This window comes from Emys orbicularis, chromosome 4 (assembly GCF_028017835.1).
Source record: "Emys orbicularis isolate rEmyOrb1 chromosome 4, rEmyOrb1.hap1, whole genome shotgun sequence".
NCBI lineage: Eukaryota > Metazoa > Chordata > Testudines > Emydidae > Emys > Emys orbicularis.
In genome coordinates, this window is record NC_088686.1 from 47,664,727 (window position 1) to 47,687,692 (window position 22,966).

Below are 22,966 nucleotides of genomic sequence, written 5' to 3' on the forward strand. Positions count from 1 at the left end.
ATCTTATAAGGTTGTTGAGGATAAATGCACTTAGCTTGTGAGACACTCGGATACTGTGGTAATGGAGGCTATAAAAGTACCTTAGATAAATAGGTCACTGACTTGAATGGAACCTGTGTCCATCCTAGTGACCAGAAGTTGTTGCCATTTCATGATTGGTGGTGTGACTGTAAGGGCTTGGTAATATCAGTGCAGTTTCTAAAGACAAAGTGTCCATAACGCACAAAGCTGTTATCAAATTGCTATTTTGTTCATAGTGTAGGAGACAGAGAAAGTGAACTATCCTCTTGCAACAGTAGATAATCTCCACCAGTGAGCCACATTCCTGTTCAGCAGGGGTGTGTGAGGGAAGCTTGCACTGCCACTAAGTCTGCAGTAGTGATTCTGTGAATCAGTAGAGATCTTTGATGTTCAGGGCTGTCAGTCTAAAAACCCTAAAAATAATGCAGTAAAAAGCTAAATGAAATACAAATAATACATCTTTAAAGCACAGAAATATCCCTCTTTATAGAGTCTGTTTTGCTAAATCCAACTTGAATATAAATACAAATGAGGGGTGGGAGATTCAGTAAGCTAAACTGTATTTAACTGTACTGCATGATGTGGCTGGATCTTTCAATCTACCTATTATGGGTTTTATATATATATATATAAAAAATTTGAGGATGTAAGCATTAACTTCAGAAATGCATGAAATGCACAAGAAAATTCTCTCTCCCTAATGGTTTGAAGTAAACTTAAAAATGGCCATGTTATATTTACTTGTCCCTGGCCACTATAAAACCTTAAGTAGATTTCAGGCATTTGGTACCCATTCATGTGGTCATGTAAAGTTGTTTTACCAGCTAACAGTCCTCGTTGGTGGGTAACTGCTGTCTTCCTTTGGCATCTCTATAATAGGGCTTGTGAAGTACCTGCATATTTTATTTATTTATTTATTTATTTATTTATTTATTTTTCATTGTTAGTGTATTTTTGCATGTGTGTGGAGAATTCAGTGTACTTCAGGCGTGCTTTTTTCTTTTCTTTTTAAAGTACATTAAACCTTTGTAGTTCAAAGTTTTTTTTTTTTGTTTTGTTTTGTTTTTCTTTTTTTGTAGGCCATTAAATTTTTTTTAAGGGATGTGACTATCCAATGGTATTTACATACCAATTGTGGATTTCTTTAATGGTTTACATAATTATAATTTAAATTTTTTTTCTTTCATTGTATTTCTCCTTGCTTCTCTCTGTCAGGTTAACTAAAATAAGACACTCATTTTGTCATAAAATGAACTTGGAAAATGCTCACCTATTTAACTTTTTTTTATTTAAAAAAATCTTCTTTCTAATACATCTAAAAGAACATAAAGACTAGGTTGGAGAAATGGGGGAAAAGTGTTAAGGAAAAGTTGCATATACCATACACAAGGCATACCAGTGACTAGATATTACAGATTCTTACCAATTTTTCAGTTACAAGGTATTTGTTTAAAGTAGAATATTAAAGTATTCTGAAATTTTGAGATTCAGCAATTTGAAAAATGTATTGCCAGAGTTAATTATCTGCTTAAGTACTGCATTCTTATGTTTTATGCTATAGCATGGTGTTAAGTGAACTGTATTTTCCTATTCTACACTCAGAATTTTTGTAATGATGTTGGGGAAGTGAACTTTACTATGGTAGAGCTATTTTTATACAGTTCAAGCTTTGGCCCTCTAGTCTCTAAATATAGAAGTACATTATCCCCTCCCTTCCTCTTTTCCCTCCCCCCCCCCCCCCCCGGGACAAACTTTTCTGACTGAATTACATGGTGCCAGATCTATTTCTGAGACTTTATTTCCATTAGAGCATAGGTTACCAAGAAAACAAGGAATAAATTGGATTGTGTTGGAAATATGTAGCTGCAGATCAAGGATACAGAGATCTATTTGTAACTTAACTTTTGTTAGTTAAGATTGAAGGTGTGTTTCATTATAGTCCCAATAACATCCACAACCAAGATTACACAATTTTCATTAAGAAACAAATGGTACCTTTTTAAAAATCCAAACATTAGTGTCTGGAAATGAACACTGAAGGATTCAGCTTGTTTCCCACTGCTGCATAACCTTTTCTTACTCACTGTCACCCTACTCAACTTTCCTCACCCATCCCATCTTTACCCCTTAAAACTTCAAGAAATATGGAGGGAATCCATTATCAAAGTCCTGTAGAAAGTCACATCTGGCAATTAATATCCAATAGCTGTTCAGCCTACATAAAATAAGCTGGTGGTCTTGGTGCAGTTCATAATGAACGGGTGCTCATGTCACAGAAATCCTCACCACAACTTTCAACTTTGTTATGCTGTCTTGGCGAAGAAAACGATTGAGCTTCCATGAGACTGAACTGCCTTTTTACTCCAAAGGTGGTAAACATCTCTGTTTAGGGTTGAGACATGCTGATGGTGGAACAACATGAGGAAGCAAGTTATACATTTCTAGGAACAAAGAATGCAGGTCGTACCGACAGAATGGTGGACTGTATCCTGGAAAGCAGTGGCTCTGAAAAGGATTAGAGGTCATAGTGGACAAGCAATTCAACATGAGCTCCCAGTGCGATGCAGTGGCAAAAAGGGCTGATGTGGTCCTTGGACGTATAAATGGAAGAGGAAGGAGGTAATTTTACCTCTCTCTACAACTTGATGAGACTGATACCATAATATTGCATCCAGCTCTGGTATTTATATTTGAAAAAGAATATTGAAAAAACGAAGAGGGTGCAGAGAAAAGCCACAAAAATGTTTTGAGGGCTGGAAAAAATTCCTTGCCATGAGAGACTTAGTTTATCAAAAAGAAGATTGAGAGGTGACTTGATCAGTGTATAAGTACCTTCAAGAGAAGAAAATACCAGGTACTAATGAGCTGTTTAATCTAGTAGCGAAAAACATAACAATAATCCATGGGTGGAAGTTAGACAACCTCAAATTAGAATTAAGGCACAGATCTTTAATAGTGAAGGTGAATAACCACTGGGACAAACTACCAAGGAAACTGGTGGATTCTCCATTTCTAATGTCTTCATATCAAGACTGAAAGATATGTCAAACACAAATTATTCAGCTCAATTCAGGAATAACTGGGTGAAATTTTGTGTGTCATTCGGGAGGTTAGGCTTAATGATCTTCTGGTCTTGAAGTCTATGCTGCCACTTCCCATCCTGTACCTGTTCAAAGGATATGGGACTTTTCTCCTGGACTGTTGGTGTGATACATATAATGAGCACCACGTTTCCTTTATAAAACTCAGGTCTGAGGAGGAAACAACATGTAGCAGGATCAGTGCCAAAAGGAGGTGTACTAGGTTGTTCATGAAAAACTACCCTTTAATGGAGGTCCTAAACAATTTTATATTTTAAATAAACCAGCTGTATACTTTGTACTTTCCTGCTGTGGAAGTTGTTTTAGAATTAACAGAAAACTCTTACTACTTTCATACAGTAAATATTTGCATGGCATGTACAAGAGAAACTACTAAAGAAAATATTCTATTCTGATTTGTTTCAATCTGGAGTAATAGAATTTCTTGCAGCAACCATTGACTCTTTAATCATTTTTATTATTTGAACTCCCATAAATTTTGCCATTGCTAGTGCTGTCAAGTAAAATGTTAGGAGGAAATCAGGATGGAATATTTTCACTACTGAAAACTGCTAAAATGTTCCATCTTCTTAATCTTTCTTTTCCCCCATATCATATACTTCAAAGTTATGAGCTGTTTCCTAAAATTATTAAGAAATTCAGATATGTATGTTGATAATTAGTGGTCTAATCAGACTAGGTAGTTACCTAATTGTAATAGTATATCACATCACAGTATCATTGACTCAGCCAGGATGCCAATTGGCTGAGGCTTGGAAAGCCGTGAGGCTCCATGCTGGAGTATTATAGAAACCCATCTTGGAACGCTTGTAAAGAGATAAGAAATATAGACATACTGCACCAGTGTGTAAAACAAGGCTTGTGATAGTGTGGCTTACCTTGGGGTGAGTGCAAACCCCATTTGGCACCAGTACAGCGTGCCTCTGTTAGGGTTTTACATTGGTGTAACTACATGGATATAATTATATTACAGATTTCCTTCATCTAGACAAACCTTTAATTAATCTCTTGAAGGCATAGGAGCGAGGAACAGTATTGCCATTGCTAAACATTAAAAAATACAAATGGTTTAAAAACTGAGATTTTTAAAATCATTACATCACACTTCTTTTGTTTTATCATTTGGGAAAGCCACCCATTCACTGTGTGTGTGTGTGTGTGTGTGTGTGTGTGTGTGTGTGAGAGAGATCATTTCAGGATCATAATGAAACCTTAGTGGACACACAAATGCAGCCTCCCTGCTTGTTGACAGGCAGGATTTCCACTTAGTTCCCCATACCTCAGGGTATAGGAAAGGGTGCCATTTCATTCCTCTCCCCAGTTTGACAAGATAGGCAGCTGCTCCACTCCCATTCTCCTTGCGTGCTCCCCCAGAGATTCTGCCCCCTACTATCACTTGCCCCAGTATTTTCCTCCCTTTCCCTCAGTCTCCTACCGATCACATTCTCCCTCTCTGCTTCCTCATGTGCCCCTTTACTCCCTCCAGTCTGTTTCCTGCTATTCATTCCTTGACTCCTCATTGTTTCATGCCCAGTTTCCTAACATTTTCCCCAGGGTGGATTTGATTTAAATCATTGTTTAAATCACTAGTCAGGAAGACTCGATTTAATCATGGATTTCTACATAAAAGTGCATTCTTGTTGGTTGTTATAACCTTAATACATATTCTTCACAACTCAAAGATAGATGTAGGTTTCATTTTTAGAAGGTACACACTATACATTTTTAAAGTGATTTATTTTGAAAACTTTTCAGATTAGTTTTACAGCTATATCAGAAAATGACTGATTGTTTGTTTGGTTATTTCATTTACCAAAGGTAATTGAAGCAGATATTTATGAAGTCATTGGGAGGTGAACTATTTCCAATTCAACAGGTTAATCATTAATATTTGGAGGATTTTCTTTCCATGCTGTATTAGTAGGAGAATATCACCAGACAGGCATTTAAATTGTTTTATTTAACTAAAACAATAATATTATGTATCCTGGATTTTTTTTCTTCAACAGCAAACATATAATATTTTAACAAAACAAGCATATGAATTTTTGAATTTAGTTAAACGTTCAAGTTTTTTAAAATCAGGCTTGTTTTTGTTAAAATTGTTTTTAACTAAAATAGTTAAATGAAATATTTTTTAAAAACAAATTAAATCGACTATGTCAGCCAGGTCAACATGAGAAACTTAAAATATTGGCTTCTGCAGCTAACTCAGATGTCTTCACCTTCATTTTCCTGTTTGTTTATAATCTGGAAAAGAAAAACAAGCTTTCCTGCTTTTTCAGGTCCCAAACGATTTCTCACTTTGGAATGAATTAGTCCAAAGGAAGAAAATATTCTTTCTATGCTGGCAGAAGAAGCTACTGCTGTTAAAAGTGAGATTATCACTTCAACAGTCTCTGAATCCAAGTGCTTAAGTGACTTCCACCAGTTCACTGGTGTGACTTTCTTTAAAACATCAGCAAACATGTATTTCTTGAATGGTTCACCCTTAGCTCTGAAGTTTATTGTAGTTGGCACTATGGAGGGATGATTGCTGGATGTCCATGTCATAGCCAACTCCTCTTCTTCAGCAGTTAAGGTTTGACCCTGGTACCAAGTATTGAGAATATTTGCAAGAAAATGAGCTGGAAATAGTGCTTTTCCCATTTGTTTTTTTGATGCTTGTAATTTAACTCTGCCATTGCATATTTCTCTTTTTAAGCGCTCACTCAGTTCCTTCCAAATTTCAATAGTGTCAGCAATAAAACAGCTATTTCCCTGCATTTTGTTCAAGGCTACAGAAATAGGCTTCAGGGTACTCAGCATGTGTTCAACATTTCTCTTAAGCCCAATGTTGAGAACTTTGGCTGTGACAGTGCCATCTATTTTTTTCACGATTTTGTTCACTAACTGTCATCAGATTAGGCCAGTTCTTGATATAGTGCTCAAAACAGTACACTACTGAGTTCCATCGCACGTCTTGTGGGAAAGTTAGCTTGGTTCCGCCCACTTTTTTCAGAGCAGCTGCTGCAAAGTGGTTGTTATGGAAGTATTTTGCAATTTGAACAAAATTAGCCTTTATTTCTGGAACACTGAAGTGTTTGGCTAGGAGGTGCATCAAATGAGCACCATATGTTATTAGCTTGGGACTCTCTTCTAAATAACTTCTTCTCATCTTGGATACACATTTGCAGTATTGTCTGTGACCAAGCTGCATACTAGACATTTGAATTTTTTTCAGTTTATCGCTTTTACTGCTACTTCTTGTAAGTATTCTGCTGTGTGTGCATTTCCTGATGTATCAATTGTTTCTGTAAGGAAGACATTCCCTTCTTCTGTTGTCACACAAGCACATACAACAGGATCATTGTGGACATTGCTCCACCCATCAAGACGCAGGTTAACAATTTCATCCTCTAGACTCTTGCACACTGCTCAATTTCTCTTTCATACACTATTATCCAGCAATTTGCCTGCGACATCTGCTCTGTTGGGTGGACTGTATCCTGATCTTAATGACTGAACCATGTTAATGAAGTGTGGGAAAGGAGAGTTTGTTGCATAAACAGGCAATTTTTTCATCAATTACCTCTTTTTGTAATCTGCTGGTTCTTATCACAAACTTATCTATGGTTGTTTCTGGATGATGGAAGGTGTGTGTGTGTGTGTGTTTGTTTGTTTCTTTTTTTTTTCCCCCCTTCCCTACAGGTGATATACTGTGGCTATGTGACATACATGTGACTGAAACACTATCATTGGCAGATAACTCTGAAACTATAGAAAATAATGGTGGTCTTGCAGGTGGATAGTCTTCATAATCCTGTATGTTGAGGATGGATTCTCCTAAACAAAATAAGTCAATGTCGTTATTTAATTATTATTACCATACTGCTCATTTAGTATTACTGCATTCACTGACACTCAGTACTATTTTAAAGGTGAAATTGTAAAAGGAAGATCTGCCTATTTCAGCTATTTATTTTTTATCACAACTGCATCTAAAATGATAGTACCATAGAGTAACAACTATATATTTTTGCTCAAACATGAGAATTCAAGAACAGTCCAGAAGGAAGACAGGCAGTCCTTAAGAAAGAAGCATGAAATAAAAAATTTACCAACCTGAAGGTCCTTCATGTTCGGACATTTTCCTTTCATCATCTTCAGTGCAGCTTCCTCCTGAGAAGGAACACTTCTCATGATGTTGTTTCATTCGGGCAACCAGGCATTGTTGCAATGTTTGCATTTTGCACACATGCCTGTCTTTACCCACAGGTAGAGGAACTTCATTTAAAATATTCCCAAACTGGGTCTCTTTTACGGCCTGCTGCCATTATAGGTTTTCCCTTCTAGTGAGCGAATGATATGGTAGATCTCAAATCAATGGAGGCTATACTCAAAGACCTCAAGACTTCTGGAATATGCTGCTCAAACAGTTTCACTTTTGTTTCTACTGCCTCTCCCTTCCTTCTCACATTTATCTCCAGACTTCTTCTTGTCCAGATCTATTCCGCTCCCAAAAATCTTCTGTTCATTGAACTTTTTAAAACTTTGCACTTCTAGAGAGAGGTAAGAGAGTGACTCTGTGTAAAATTTGCAGAGGGACAATAGGGTTGAGGTCTGTTATTTCTCACATTTATTTATTTAACCTTTTTTGCTGTTAACAAGCATGTTATCTCTAGAGACACAAATCCACAGTTTGAGAACTGCAAAACTAAGCATCTCTGATGGTCTCTTCTAGACTGAGCACTGAGTCCCATTGGGTAGATAGAAAGATTAACCTAAATAATGTATACAGAAGTCCCTGGAGCCCCATAAGATTGGGTCCCCAGGAGTGGCCAGTCCATATAGGTGAACTAGGCAGCCATCTAGGGTGCCAAGTTAAATGGGGCGCCAAATTCAAGGAAAAAAATCAAATTTTAAAAAAAGGAAAAAGATGGGAGGGGGGGCGGAAAAGTACAAATAAAATAATGAAGATGTCATTATTTCACTTCCTGTGCGCGTACGGAAGGAATATGAATTATAATTAATTTCTCTACATTTCTGAGAATTTATTAATATGTCAAATCTTTTTTTATTTACTGCAAAAATAAATATTTTAGCGAATTTTTTTTTTTTTTTTTTCAATTTGCGATGTAGGGTCAAGATGACCCACTCTGCAGTTTTGATAAGCAATAACTCAGCCACAATGAAACACATCCGCCAGCAGCAAGAGCTGCAATGCTAGTGTCACCTAACTCGAATATACATCAAGGTCACATAGCCGGAAATTCATGTAGAATGGAGATATCGCGAGTTGATACATGTCAAACAGTCATTTTAACACACGTCACAGGTAGATGGCTAAGAATTGAGCAAATACTGTGTAAAATTGTTTCTTGATGCCAAAGAATAAAGAACGTTTTTAAGCATTATAAATCCAAAATGTGAGTATGTTTAAGCGTTATTAAACCTTAATGTTATTGGGCCGTATAATTATGAACTTTTCTTTGTTATAACTGGCTCACATGTAATAAATAAGGTCCATAAAAGAAAAGTAACAGCGTTAACACTTAATAGACTATGAAAGTGATGATGTCACACTCAAGCGGGTAACTGTGAGGAAGGGAATTACTTTCCAAATAACTGGTGTCGGGTTATAATGTCGAAAAAGGTCATTTTGTTTCCATGTAAATGCTGTAACTAACTGGTTTAATAGGTAAGTGAGTGTATGTTACTAATCATTGAACCTTTAAGCAGTGAAAAGATGCGTTGGGATGGCTGCAATGTGGTTTAAATAGTCAACCATGTGGTGTCAGCCATCCTTAACGCTATAATGCTTGCAGTCGGGAGCACAGTACATACCAATATTCAAATGCCCCATGGCAGAAAGAGGAAAAAGAAAACCCTCAGGAGCTGAGTATTGTAAACGAAAGGCTGAGAAGGAAAAGGACCAAGCAAAACAGCAGGGATCCTTCCTGGAATATCTTCTCTTTCTTCCAAATAAAGATGGAAGCAGTTCACAGCATCCAGATGAAGGAATTTTACTTGGAGAGAAGGTTGGCTCACATCCGCATGGAAGCAGTTTCGAACATCGAGATGAGGGTAGCTCACATCCACAAAAAAGCAGTTTGGAAACTCAAGATGATGGAAACTTACTTCTAGATGAAGGCAACTCACAGCATCAGACTGATATGGAAGTGGAGAAAATGTATTCACCCTCAGAGGGACATGCAGAAATTGAAGTAAATGAAGTAGAAGGAAGAAAGGATGAGGAAGTTACAAACAACTTACAGTATGGGGACCCAGCTTCATGGCTCAGATGTGATGACAGTGTGCGGCAAATTCTCGTGGAATGTGGACCCGAACAAGTTCATAAATTTCCCTTCCCTAAGGATGGAAATAAAAAGAAAATTCTCTGCTCAGCATTACAAGAGGAAACTCCTTTAATGGGGAAAAAAGTCATCGAAACTGGTTACAATATTCAGTGTCAAAGGACTCTGTTTTTTTGCTTTTGCTGCAAGTTGTTTAGAAATCAAGCAATTGGTACATCACTTACTGAAAATGCTTTGAAGGACTGGAAGAACATATCTTCAATTTTCTCTTCACAGGACATTTGGAATGTTTTCAAAATTGGAAAGAACTTGAATTACAAATGAAAAAAGGAAAAACTATCGAAGAAAATTTACGTGTGATCAAAGAAAAAGAATAATATTGGCAACAAATATTAGAGCGTCTGATTGCTTTAGTGAGTTCTCGGTGGGCAAAATTTAGCATTCCGTGGCCGCAGTAGAAATGAAAAATTATACACTCCAGATAATGGAAACTTTTTAATTTGTTGACTACCTAGCTTTGTTTGATCCAGTCATGAAGGAGCATCTACATAAAATAACTGATTATGAAACACAGGTTCATTACTTAGGAAAAAATATGCAGAATGACCTGATTCAAATCCTAGCAAATGCCATTAAAAAGAAAATTGTAGAAGCTGCCCATTCTGCAAAATACTTTTCAATAATACTGGACTGTACACCAGATGTGAGTCATGTTGAACAAATGACGATCATTCGTTTTGTGGAGATGGAAAAGTCTGCAGATGAAGATAATGTTAAAGTGCTCATAAAGGAACATTTTTTGGGTTTCGTACCACTGACGGAGACGACTGGAGCATTTATGACTGAAACTATTCTACAAGAGCTTGAAACAATGTCGTCATCTGTTGAAAACTTACATGGCCAAGGTTATGATAATGGGAGTAATATGAAGGGTAAAGACAATGGTGTGCAAAGGAGAATGATGGAAATCAATCCTAGGGCCTTTTGTTCCTTGCAGTGCGCATTCTCTGAATTAGGTTGTCAATGATGCTGCTAGATGCTGTTTGGAGGCAAGCAGTTTCTTTGACCTGTTGCAATGTGTTTGTGTTTGTTTTTTCTCAGACTCAACACGCCATTGGAAGATTCTGACTTGCCATGTGAATTCTCTAACTGTGAAACCACTTAGTCAGACAAGATGGGAGAGTTGCATGGATGCTTTGAAGCCTCTTCGCTATGATCTTGGAAACATTTATAATTCCCTAATTGAAATTTCTGATGATACTAACTTTACTGGATCATCTGGCAATACGGCACGTTCAGATGGAAAGGCCATTTGCAAGAGCTTCTGCAAATTCAAATTTGTGGCTTCACTCATTTTGTGGTATAATATCCTTTTCGAGATTAACCTCACTAGTAAGCAGCTTCAGGAAAAGAACCTGAACATACATTCTGCTATTCAAAAACTGCAGCAAACTAAAAATATTCTGGAGGAATTCAGAAGTGATGAAGAGTTTGAAAGAACACTGGTAGATTCTCTCGCGCTTGCTGAAGAAATAGAGTTTCCAACAGAATTGTGAACTGGCTCAGGTTCAATTCGGCAAAAGAAACAGCAGTTTTCTTATGAAGGGGATGAGACACACCCATTCAGAACCCAAAACAAAGGTTCAAAGTGAATTTCTACTTTGCAGTCCTTGATACTGCTAGTCACTCGGTTGACAAAAGATGCAGCAGCTAGAGTCAGTATTTGGCTTTCTATATGATATCCACAGCTTGCAAAAGAAAACGGCAAAACAGATAAGAGAATTTTGTATAAAACTGGAGTCGGCATTGACTCATGAAAATTCAAAAGAACATTGATGCTACAGTTTTTTGTAGTGAGCTTCAGGCTTTTTCAAGACTACTTAAGAAACATTCCACTCCTGAAGAAGTACTGAAATTTGTTTGTGAAAATAAACTCAGACAGTTTTCCAAACCATTTTTATAGCTCTATGCATTCTTTTAACTTTGCCAGTTTCCGTAGCTAGTGGGGAGCGTAGCTTCTCAAAGTTAAAATTGATAAAAACATATCTGCGTTCAGCAATGGTGCAAGAGAGACTTTTTGGACTTGCCACAATGTCAATAGAGCATGAAATAGCTGGAAAACTGGATCTAAAAGAACTAGTGACTGAATTTTCAAAACTTAAAGCAAGAAAAGTCATGTTTTAAGAGCACAGAGTGTTTTTTATTTGGGGTGTTCTGTAAATACAGGTTAGAGTTCATTGAAGAGTTTTCTTATTTCTTTCTGTATTGGATGTGGTGGTAATGGCAGTTAAAGCAGGATAGCGTAATGGATGATTTTGGATTTGTAGTAATAAAAATTATAATTAACATTTTTAATGCATTTTTATTTGAAATTTGACTGAAATATCATCTAGCTGTCGTGTACAAATCTATTCTGAAAATTTCGTGTCTCTATTTTATCTGATCTCAGAAACATTGGTCGGACAGACCAAATAATTAAGCCTCTGGTTTAAAAACAAAAACAAACACGTAAAAACGTTAAAAGGAAAAGAGGGGCAAAATTTCCCAGTTTACCAAAAACCTCAGCCTAGATCTGCCCTTGGGGGTGTGGGCGCCAATTGCGTGGTTCGCCTAGGGCGCCAGTTGCTGGTAGCTAGTCTAGAGACACCCCTGTGGGTCCCTAATCCATAAACTACTGGAACTCATTTACAAAACTTTTCTTAACTGTTACATGAATATATTGTCTCATACTATAGAATTAGTATTTATAATCCCTATTCCATGATGAGATATCCTTGAGCTATACTGTATCTATCTTTAGATAGGTTTTTTTCCCTCAAAAAGCATTTTATAAGGAAGGTTTTTACTTTTATATTAAAAAAAAAAAATCATTTGATTTTTATCTACCCTGATTTCCCCTCCTGATGCCATCACAGTTCCATTCCTGGTCCTCCATATTCTTCTGTCCCCTTCCTAGTAGGGTTGTCAATTTCCCAAGGAAAAACTAGTTTAGGACACGGTGCTGGTAAATACTGGCTTAAACTTGGAAATATAACTGCATTAGTGTTCAAGTGTAGAGTGAATCTTTTCAAACTTTGGAGACATCCATTCAAAACTGAGGAGTAGACTTGGTCTGTCCACTACATCAAAGTTGGTCTTTTGCTACAGAATGCTGTGTGGCTAAATGGCCAACTCTGTTTGTTTCTGATTGCTTAATGCTTCAAGCCTACAACTCTGCATTTTCATGTAATAGAATGTTTTTGACTTTTCAGTTTATATAATATTGAAAACTGAAATGAGCCATCTGTATAACTTCCTGGAGAAAATACCGAACCAAAATGTGTAGACATTCCAATGTTCAGTATTACAAATTCATAGAATATCAGGGTTGGAAGGGACCTCAGGAGGTCATCTAGTCCAACCCCCTGCTCAAGGCAGGACCAATCCCCAGACAGACTTTTTTCCCCCCAGATCCCTAAATGGCCCCCTCAAGGATTGAACTCACAACCCTGGGTTTAGCAGGCCAATGTTCAAACTACTGAGCTATCCCTCCCCCCAATAATTACACATTAATATTAAGCCCACTGTAGTCTTTGTTCAATCCCAAATTAATCTACTTATCTACTGCCTTATGTAACCAAAATTTGAATATGTAACTCAAACTAAGTGTTATGTGGTGTGCATTAACAAAACCGTTTTTAAAATAGAAAATGCCTTAAACTCGGACTAACTAGTTTTTTCTAATGTGATTACAACCATGATTTATCCTGGTAAAAATCACCCGGGTCATCCCTGCTTCCTGGTCCTCACGTGATGATTAAGGGGCCACCATCTTCCCTGAGGGCAATCTGGTATTTGCCCCATTGTTGATAGTCACTTTGGGTAAGGGCAAAACTTTGTACAGTTGAAGTTTTGATGTTGAAAAAGACTGAAGAAATCAGATGTTCATGAGAATCCTTTTAAAATAAATGACAATACTTGGAATGACACTTTAGAGACTAACATTTATTTGGGCATAAGCTTTCATAGGCTATAACCCACTTCATCAGCTTGCTGGAAAGATCCTAGGCTATGTCTCCATTGTTTATGTGCTATATCTGAGAAGTCTCAATTGTATACAGGACTTGGGATAGTTCTTGGGAATGTGGATTCCTATAATGGGCCATCAGCACGTCTGGCTCCTCCATTGTTGCACCTGAAAGGCTGGTTGTGGTTGTTCCCAACTTCACAACATATTTTAGAAACACACACATAGCAAAACTTCATAACTTCCCTACAATGATGGCACATGCAAGCCAACAGGATATTAATGTTCAACAGATCAAGACTTTTAAAATGATACTTCACAAGGCATACTCTGCACAAAATATATAATTTATATGACCATGGTGAATATGGGGATTCCAGGGTGCTGCTTTGAAGCACAAGCATTTGACATCTGTCATTTACACTTTTTGTCACTTATAGCTTATTATGCATGCAGGTAGTTGTGATGTCATTAGATTTAAACAAAAGGGTCAGAAGAACAATGGTGTGAGGAGGACTGTAATTAGGACATTATGGTCAGACAGGTAATTAAAAAGACCTTTATTTAAGGTGGAATGAATGTACAACAATATAGTGAAGGTTTATATACTGACACATTTGGCCCATATAATTTAACTATGTTAATTGTGAAGTATGTGTCCAAGTTTTGGTTAGTTGCCCTACTTTTTTTCCTCTAAAGTATTTTATTTAAGTAATCTTTTTTGGGGGGGGGCAGGAGGAACTACTTATGGGTTTCTAGATACTAGAGTGACTCGCACTCAAGGAATGCTTAAGATAAAATTGGTGTGACACCTTTGTTGATGTCTTGCATGCAAAAATAATTTAAGAAAGAATGGTCATTGTTAGTCTTGCTTAAACATAAATATATACTAAGCAATCCATACCCACCAACTTGAATTTAATTAGCTGGAATTGTAAAAGTGCTTTGACTTCTATATTGAATATATTAGTCATCCTAAACATCTTGCTCTTCTGGTATTATTAAACATTGATATAACTTGATGAACCATAAGGCTAGATAATGAGAGAGAAAAATAACCTTCTGTTTATCTTTCAGAGAATGCAGAGTCCATTGATCTTAAACAGTTTTTTGACCTACACTTTTCACCTATATATTATGTGTTCTTTGAAAATTTTGTGACTATTGAAGTAGGTCTCAAACAAAAAGGTAAGAATTTCAAATGTCTTTCAAATTTGAAATTACTTTCTCTGAAGCTGTATTTATTAACACTTTGAAGCAGGGTTGGTCTTGATTCCATCATTTGTGTGCTCAACTGTTTGGTACTATCTGCGTGGGCTGAGAGATCCAAGGCAGGTTCACCAGTTGGATCACTCTTAGCAAGATACAAAGGGAGAAGCAACTGACACTCATATGGGGCAAGGAGAGACAAGCTCGCCTGCTAGCCCTTCTAATCTTCTTGCAGATTTGAGGATCTTCAAATATTAAGGCTAGCTCTGTTCTTGTAGATTTAAAGAAATAATTTTTTATTTCCCAAAATACTGCATGTTTCATAAAGTGTGTGGTATAACTTGATCTGGAGGGTGGGCAGGTCAAAAAACATCACCTTTGTTAAAAAGTTCTTTAATTCTCTCTTGTTGAATGTTATAACTCCATTCCAGAGCTTGCTTTAATAGTCTGTGAGAAAAATATAAACCAGAACTCAAAACCTTTTTATCTAATAGTGCAGTTTCACATTTTAATGCAGTTAAAGTGAAATCTAAAAGTTTGCTCTGAAACCTAAATAAATACCACTTACACCTAGGTTTTGTATTTTTATCCCTGCAAAATATTTTGCATTTTATATTTTTAGTGACTACACTAGTCATTAGCTCCATAGTTACAGTTGGTTGCAGGTGTGTTCATCTGTAGACTCTAAATATAATGTCAAAATACAGGGTGTCATAACTATAAAGGGAAGGGTAACAGCTCTCCTTTGTACAGTACTAAAATCCCTCCTAGCCAGAGACTCCAAATCCTTTTACCTGTAAAGGGTTAAGAAGCTCGGGTAACCTGGCTGACACCTGACCCCAAGGACCAATAAGGGGACAAGATACTTTCAAATCTTGGGGGGGGGGAAAGGCTTTTGTGTGTGTCCTTTGTTTAAGGGGTTGTTCGCTCTTGGGACTGAGAGGGACCAGACATCAATCCAGGTTCTCCCCATCTTTCTAAACAAGTCTCTCTTATTTCAAAATTGTAAGTAAAAGCCAGGCAAGGCGTCTTAGATTTACTTTGTTTTTCTCAACTTGTAAATGTACCTTTTACTAGAGTGCTTATCTTTGTTTGCTATACTTTGAACCCAAGACAAAGGGGGTTCCTCTAAGCTCTTTAAGTTTGATTACCCTGTAAAGTTATTTTCCATACTGATTTTACAGAGATGATTTTTACCTTTTTCTTTAATTAAAAGCCTTCTTTTTAAGAACCTGATTGATTTCTCCTTGTTTTAAGATCCAAAAGGGGTTTGGATCTGTATTCACCAGGAGTTGGTGAAAGGAAGGAGGGGGGAAGGGTCAATTTCTCCTTATTTAAGATCCAAGGAGTTTGGATCTGTATTCACCAGGGAATTGGTGAAGGTCTCTCAAGGCTACCCAGGAAAGGGAATTAGCTTTGGGATGGTGGCAGCGGACCAGAACTAAGCTGGTAGTTAAGCTTAGAAGTCTTCATGCAGGCCCCTACATTTGTACCCTAAAGTTCAAAGTAGGGATACAGCCTTGACACAGGGTATTATTTTAAACCAATGCAATGGCTTAATGCAATGGAAGGAATGTGAGAAATCTACTTTCTGTGTCTGTAGAAGTATAGACGTTTTGGGTATTTATATTTTTAGTCAATGGCCCTTAAATGACTCTTCATAATGAAAACTACATAATTTAAGGATTCTTTTTAAATTAAATTTAGGTCACAAGTCTCAGAGGGAAGAATTAGATGCTATACTTTTTATTTTTGAGGTAAGATGTTTTGAATCTTCCAGTATTGTTTTTTGACTCAGATAATTTGCCAGAAAAGTTATTGGGTTTTAACACAATGGAACTGTAGGATTAGGCTGTTAGAAGTTGGAGCAAATCATATAATTTCATGGGGAGGGTCAACGAATATGGTTTTGGTAGGCCCATTGGCTGCTTCCTTGGGTGCAACTACACAGGTTAAATATTAACTGCCCAAAAAAGAATGTATTCAGTGTACTTGTAACTGTGTCGGTTCCAGGATATTAGAGAGACAAAGTGGATGAGGTAATGTCTTTTATAGGACCAACTTCTGTTGGTGAGAGAGAAGCTTTCCAGTCACACACAGCTCTTCTTCAATTCTGGAAAAGGTACTTCCAGCATCACAGCAAAATGCAAAGTGGATCTGTTTTTTTTTTTTTTTTTTTTTTTAGGGTAAGTAGTTAGCATGTATTGTAAGGGACCATTCGAGGCAGATTGTTATTAACATCTCTGCAGTCATCCCTGGATCCTACACATGCCTAACACAATATGTGGCATACCTCATCCAGGTAACTAAATGCCCCAATAACTCTGTGTGAGTGAAACCAGACAATTGCTATGCTCTCAAATGAACTCACACAGGAAAATTATAAAAAGACAAAAATATCCTATCACCTGTGGGTGAACACTTCACAAAGAGGTCAGATATAGAATGATCGATCAGTCCTCACCATCAAAGGAAATGTGCACAACACTTTCAGAAGACAAGCTTGGGAGCTTAAATTGATCACTCTGCTAGATACTAAAAATCATGGGCTGAACAGAGACACTGTATATATGGCTTATTACAACAATCTGTAACCCGCTAACCCTCTCTTTTTTTTTTTTTTTTTTTTTTTTTTTTTTTTGTCCTATGACTGCAGAGGTGTTAACAGGCCACTCTACCTTGAATGGTCCTTTTAGACTGTACTAGCTACTTATGCTAAACAATCTGTTCCACATTGGATTTAGCTATGATGCATCTTTCCCAGACCTGAAGAAGAGCTCTGTGTGGCTCAAAAGCTTGTCTCTCTCATCAACAGAAGTTGGTTCAATAAAAGATATTACCGCACCTACCTTGTGTCCCCACAAAGAATGTAATTCAATGGTGAATCAAGCTGTTTATAGCTTGTCATATACTGGAGGTGGTCACATACATGGGATGACACTATAGAAATACCTGTTCATTTATATAATTACAGCGAAATGCTGCATATGCATATTTAACTTGTATCTTGGATGCAGATAAAATTAATTTTCTAAAAATTTGCTTATCTTCCTGTGGGTGGCTGTTTTTTTGGGGTGGGTGGATGCCACAAAAAGACAGCATTATTAATTAAGAAAACTTACATTTTCTCCCTTGATAACTGCTGTTAATCTTTGGTATTTCTAGCATGCGTTTTTAGGTAATAACTGTGTAGTGTGGATTGTTGGCTTTTGCTTTTGTAGAAAATTTTACAACTTCTTCCAGAAAGGATTCACCAGAGGTGGCAGTTTCATAGTATTGGTGAGTTTGTATTTAAAAAATAAGTCTCTTTTTTTTTTTTTTTTTTTTTTTCCTATAAGTGGTTTAAAAAAAATAGAATCAAACAAGATACTATATAAAGTGTAATTGAGTTCTTTAATGTCTTAAGTTTGACAGTTTTATTTGCGTGATAATATAAAGGAGGGGATAGGGATTACTTACTTAAAGTGGCATAATAAGGAGCAAGGACTTGAAACTTCTGCAACTTTTTAAAAAGAAACTTAGTCTGGATGTTCTTAAGCTTCTTAACAATATGGTAACTGATATTATGAAATGGTTTTTCTAGAGAGATCGTTAAGGCACTGTGACACTTGGAGATCACTCAGACCAGCAAGGGCTTCTGTCACTACCTGCCTTGTAACTTCAGGTGCCTTACTGCTATGGCTCAGAGCCCTGATACCAGTAGCCAGCCCACAAGTATAAAGTCTCACCCTGGCTTCCGCCAGAATAGTTACTCCTTTCAGGGTGACCCCAACAGCCCTTCTAGTCCCTAGTCTCCCCAAATCAGTCTATCCCAAGTTCTTAACTACCGGACAGTTGCACTTTCCCCATCTGGTTCATCACTCTCAAATGCATGAAATCTGCCCCCACCCCCCTGACAACAGCTTGCTTTGGCGCGCACACTCCACATAGTTTGCACATTGGAGACCTGCTTTGGTTAAAAATAAACAAAACGTTTTATTTGATAGAAAAATCAGATTCAAAGTCGAAAATTGTAAGGGGAAGCAAACACATACAAGTTACACAGAAGATAAACATAAAGATGCAACCACAAGCTTTCTGCTTTCAAACTAAACTCCCATTTCTAATGAAACTTACCTATTGTCTCTGAAAAGTTTCCCAGCATGCCCACTGCCACAGTGGGGATCCAGCGTTCAGACAGCCTCCCACCTTCAAGATTGTCCACCATCCTACATTTCTATAAATTTTTTGGTATTGATTATGAGAAAAGGAACAGATCTTGTAAGAAGGTGATCTTTCTTCCCCCTTCTGGCATTGAGATGATTGTCAGAGGATATCAAGTTCACCAAGAGTAAATTGGAGATTGCCAAGGACTTGCTTAAAAGATTATCAAGTCTGACCGAGAACTCTGACATCTGAAGTTGAATAAAGAGCAAAGAACATCTTTAAAACGTATTTTCCTTTCAGGCTTGATTTTAAAGAAACTCCTTCACACCGGAAATTCCTTAAAGGTAAGGAAAATAAATACCTATACCTTTGCTTTTGCATTTTTATGTGTATATGTTGTTTTTCTTAGAATAATCACTGGCACAAAAACAGTAACACTGACTAACAAGATTGATTACGTTCATAATAGGCGGCGAACCTTTCAACTTCTATGCACCTGGTTTAGTACCTTGAGAAGTCCCATAGAGGTAAGCAGGTGCATAGCATTTGCAGGATTGGCGCTTTAATTTTTGCTTTCAAGAGGAAAGAAGTCCTGATTTTTACTTTATATGGGGAGAGGAATAGTTTTTGGTTCATTTATATAATACGAGACTTCAGTCTTTTTCTATCATAGTTTTGGTTATGAGCAGAAAGATCCAATAATTTAAGAAATAGATTTTGCAACACTTTGATTACTTTTGAAGAAAAGAGTGGTATTGTTGACATGCCCTCTACGGTGCAGTTCTTTATTGAAAGGGAGAGAGTGTGCAAAAATAGTACTTTTGTACTTTACAGATCTGGTCCTTTTGTTTATTTGTATGCATATGTAAGGAAGCTATTTGCAAGTCTACACACTAGAGTGTAATGCAACTTAAAAAGCCAAGAGACTGACAAACAAAAAACTCCCTTTTTCCCCTTTTAAGATCCGTCGAGAAGGTGTGCGTCTCTTCCTCTTGTGGTTGCAAGCACTTCAGAATAACTGTAGTAAAGAACAGCTATGTATGTTTTCTTGCTTAATTCCTGGATTTTCATCACCACAATCTGAGTATGGACCTCGAACACTAGATAATCTCATTAACCCTCCACTTAATGTTCAAGAAAGTAAGTAATTTAGTAACATTACCCAGTTCTTTACATGGTCCCATTTGACTAACTTTTCCATTGCTCAGGAACTGTAGAAATAACTAAAGTAAGTTGTCTGACATGCTTTCTGTTACCCATAGGGGTTATGGAACCACTAATGAGTGCAGCTGTGCTCAGGGCTTTTAGGATCTTGGTGTCATTCTTGACCCTGACTTTCTCTTCCCAAATCTCTTAGGAACATACGTGTTGCTTTACTGCAGCAGAGCAGTGGTCCATCTAATCCAGTATCTTTACAGTGGCCAGTACCTGATATTCAAATGACAGGTTTATGAACTACCATAGTGGACGATTATAGAATAACCTGCCCATAGGAGAAACTGTAACCTCTAATTGCAGCCTTGTGCCATAAGGCATAAGGGTTTATATCCTTTTATGACTTAATTTTTATACTAGCTAATGCAACTGGATATTTTCATTATTCATATGGTTGATCCTTTGATTCCTACTAGATTCTTGGTCTCAATGATTTCTTGGGACAATGAGTTCCGCAGATCACTCGGAGCAACATTTATACCTGTAGCTGTATCACTAACTCCATAAGACCCCTGTATGAAGATTTATTTCAACTTCACCTTTTCCAAAAAAACAGATTCATAGCATCATCTCCTCTCATATTGGTTATCATAACTAGAGCTGTTCAGAATTTTCTGACAAAACTGGCTTTTATTAGAAACTTGATTTGTCAAAAGTAAAATATTTTGTGGAAACATATCCATTTCAATGAACTTCCAGTGAAACACCACAGGCCATGCTTGGTTTCCCAGCAGCTATCCTGGTGGGCTACTGGGGACACCAGGGCTTCCAGGGGTTGCAGTTTCAGAGCAGCCCCATGGTGCAGATTGTGCCAGGGACCCCAGAGGTTCTTGTTGACTTGTCTATCATCCTGCAGTGTCCAGAACAATAGGAAAGGAGGAACAAACAGGGCAGGACTTACATGCTGTTAGGCAGCAAAGAATTATGGAGGACGAGGAGCTGGAAAAAATGCTCAAGCTCTGATTACAAGAGAGTACAAAATAGAGAAGCACTGAACTAATGTAATTGGAGAGTTTAAATAAACATGTAACTAAAAGCAGCAACAATAATCATAAAATCGGTTTAAGATTACTGACTAATGAAAGAACAACTGAAAGAACCATAGGATAGATATTTTAATTCCTTAAAACAAAAGCGTGAAATCCATAAAGTCAAGCCAAACAAGGAAAATTCCAAAATGCAACGATAACAGATTTTTAAAATAGGGACTCAGCAGATAGATTTAGTAAAATAAGTATTCAAAAGTACGCACAGATAGCCTTGATGATGATGATGATTGATGTGTGCTTACCACATAAAAGTGGAAAAAAGTACAAAGGGCATGGTAAGGCAACTTGTAGGGGACTTATTGGCAAAGTCTTTTAAATTTGAATCACTCTTGGGGTAGGATTTTTGGTTGTAATTTGTATTTGATTTTGTTTTTGTTTTGAGCAGCCAATTTTCCAACACCTGTTTGTCGTAATTTTGCAAAATTAAGGGAAACAATATATTTCTTGATGAAATGTACTATAGAAAATATAGTGCTGGAAGGGACCATGAAAGGTCACTTCATCCATTCCCCTGTGTTGACGCAGGACCAGACATACCTAATCTATGCCTAACAGGTGTTTATCTAACCTGTTCTTAAAAACCTCCAGTGATGGGGATTCCTCAATCTCCCTTGTAGCATGTATCCTAGACCTTAAATTTCCTCATAGTTAGAAAGTTTTTCCCAATATCTAACCTAAATCTCCCTTGCTGCGGATTAATCCCATTACTTCTTGTCCTACCTTCAGTGGACATGGACAACAGTTGATCTCCATCCTCTTTATAATAGCCCTTAATATATTTGAAGACTGATATCTGATTTCTCCCCCCCCCCCCCCCGTCATCTTTTTCTCAAGACTAACCATGCCCAGTTTCTTCATAGGTCAGTTTTTCTAAACCTTTTATAATTTTTGTAGCTCTCTTCTGGACTCTTTCCATTTTGTCCTTCACTTTCCTAAAGCGGGTATCCAAAACTGGACACGCTACTCTAGCTGAGATCTCACCAGTGCCAAGTAGAGCAGACCAGTTATCCCCAGTGTATTGCATACAACACTTCTGTTAATACACCCCAGAATTATATTCGCCTTATTCACAACTGCATCACTTGTTGACTTTCATTCAGTTTGTGATCCCCTATAATTCCTAGATCCTTTTCTGCAGTACTATTTCCTAACCAGCTATTCTCCAATTTGTATTTGTTACATTTGATTTTTCCTTCCTAAGTTTAGTACTTTGCACTTGTCTCTATTGAATTTGATCTTGTTGATTTCAGACCAATTCCCCAATTTGTCAAGGGTGTTGAATTCTAATCCTGTCCTCCTAAGGCTTTCAAGCCCTCCGAGGTTGGTGTCATTAGCAATTTTATAAGCATACTCTCCACCCCATTATCAACATCATTAATGAAAATATTAAGTAGTACCAGACTCAGGACAGACTCCTGTGGGACCCTCGTCGATACATCCTCCCAGCTTAATAGTGAACCATTGATAACTATTCTTTGGGTATAGTTTTTCAACTATTTGCACACCAGCCTTATAATAATTTCATATAGACCACATTTCACTAGTAGGCTTATGAGAATGTCATGTGGGACTGTGTCAAAGAATTTACTCAAATCAAGGTAAATCACATTTGCTGCTTCCCTCCTATCCACCTGTCTTGTAAAAAGGAAATCAAATTAGTTTGTCATGGTTTGTTTTTGACAAATCCATGTTGGCTATTATATATCTCCCTGTTACCTTCTAGGTGCTTACAAATTGATGGCTTAATAATTTGTTCCAGTATCTTAATTAACTGTTTTTCATTTTTGGACAGCGCAAGTGACTGTAGAGGAAATTACTCCACTTGTCCCTCCACAATCAGGAGATAAAGGACAAGAAGATCTTACAAGCTACTTTCTAGAAGCACTTTTGAAATACATAGTAATTCAGGTATGTTCCATAGGT

At 37.2% G+C, this 22,966-nt stretch overlaps 1 protein-coding gene across 6 annotated transcripts in view; it reads left to right on the plus strand.

Annotated features, from left to right (window-relative positions):
• The window catches only part of RALGAPA1 (Ral GTPase activating protein catalytic subunit alpha 1), a 246,013-nt gene that overhangs the window by 10,570 nt on the left and 212,477 nt on the right, over positions 1-22,966 (plus strand). For all 6 annotated transcript variants that reach the window (XM_065403818.1, XM_065403817.1, XM_065403820.1 and 3 more), the window contains exons 2-7: positions 14,502-14,612; positions 16,341-16,390; positions 17,855-17,912; positions 19,080-19,123; positions 19,742-19,919; positions 22,836-22,951. In XM_065403818.1, the coding sequence (XP_065259890.1) occupies positions 14,502-14,612; positions 16,341-16,390; positions 17,855-17,912; positions 19,080-19,123; positions 19,742-19,919; positions 22,836-22,951 (557 nt within the window). The remainder of the gene's footprint in view (positions 1-14,501; positions 14,613-16,340; positions 16,391-17,854; positions 17,913-19,079; positions 19,124-19,741; positions 19,920-22,835; positions 22,952-22,966) is intronic.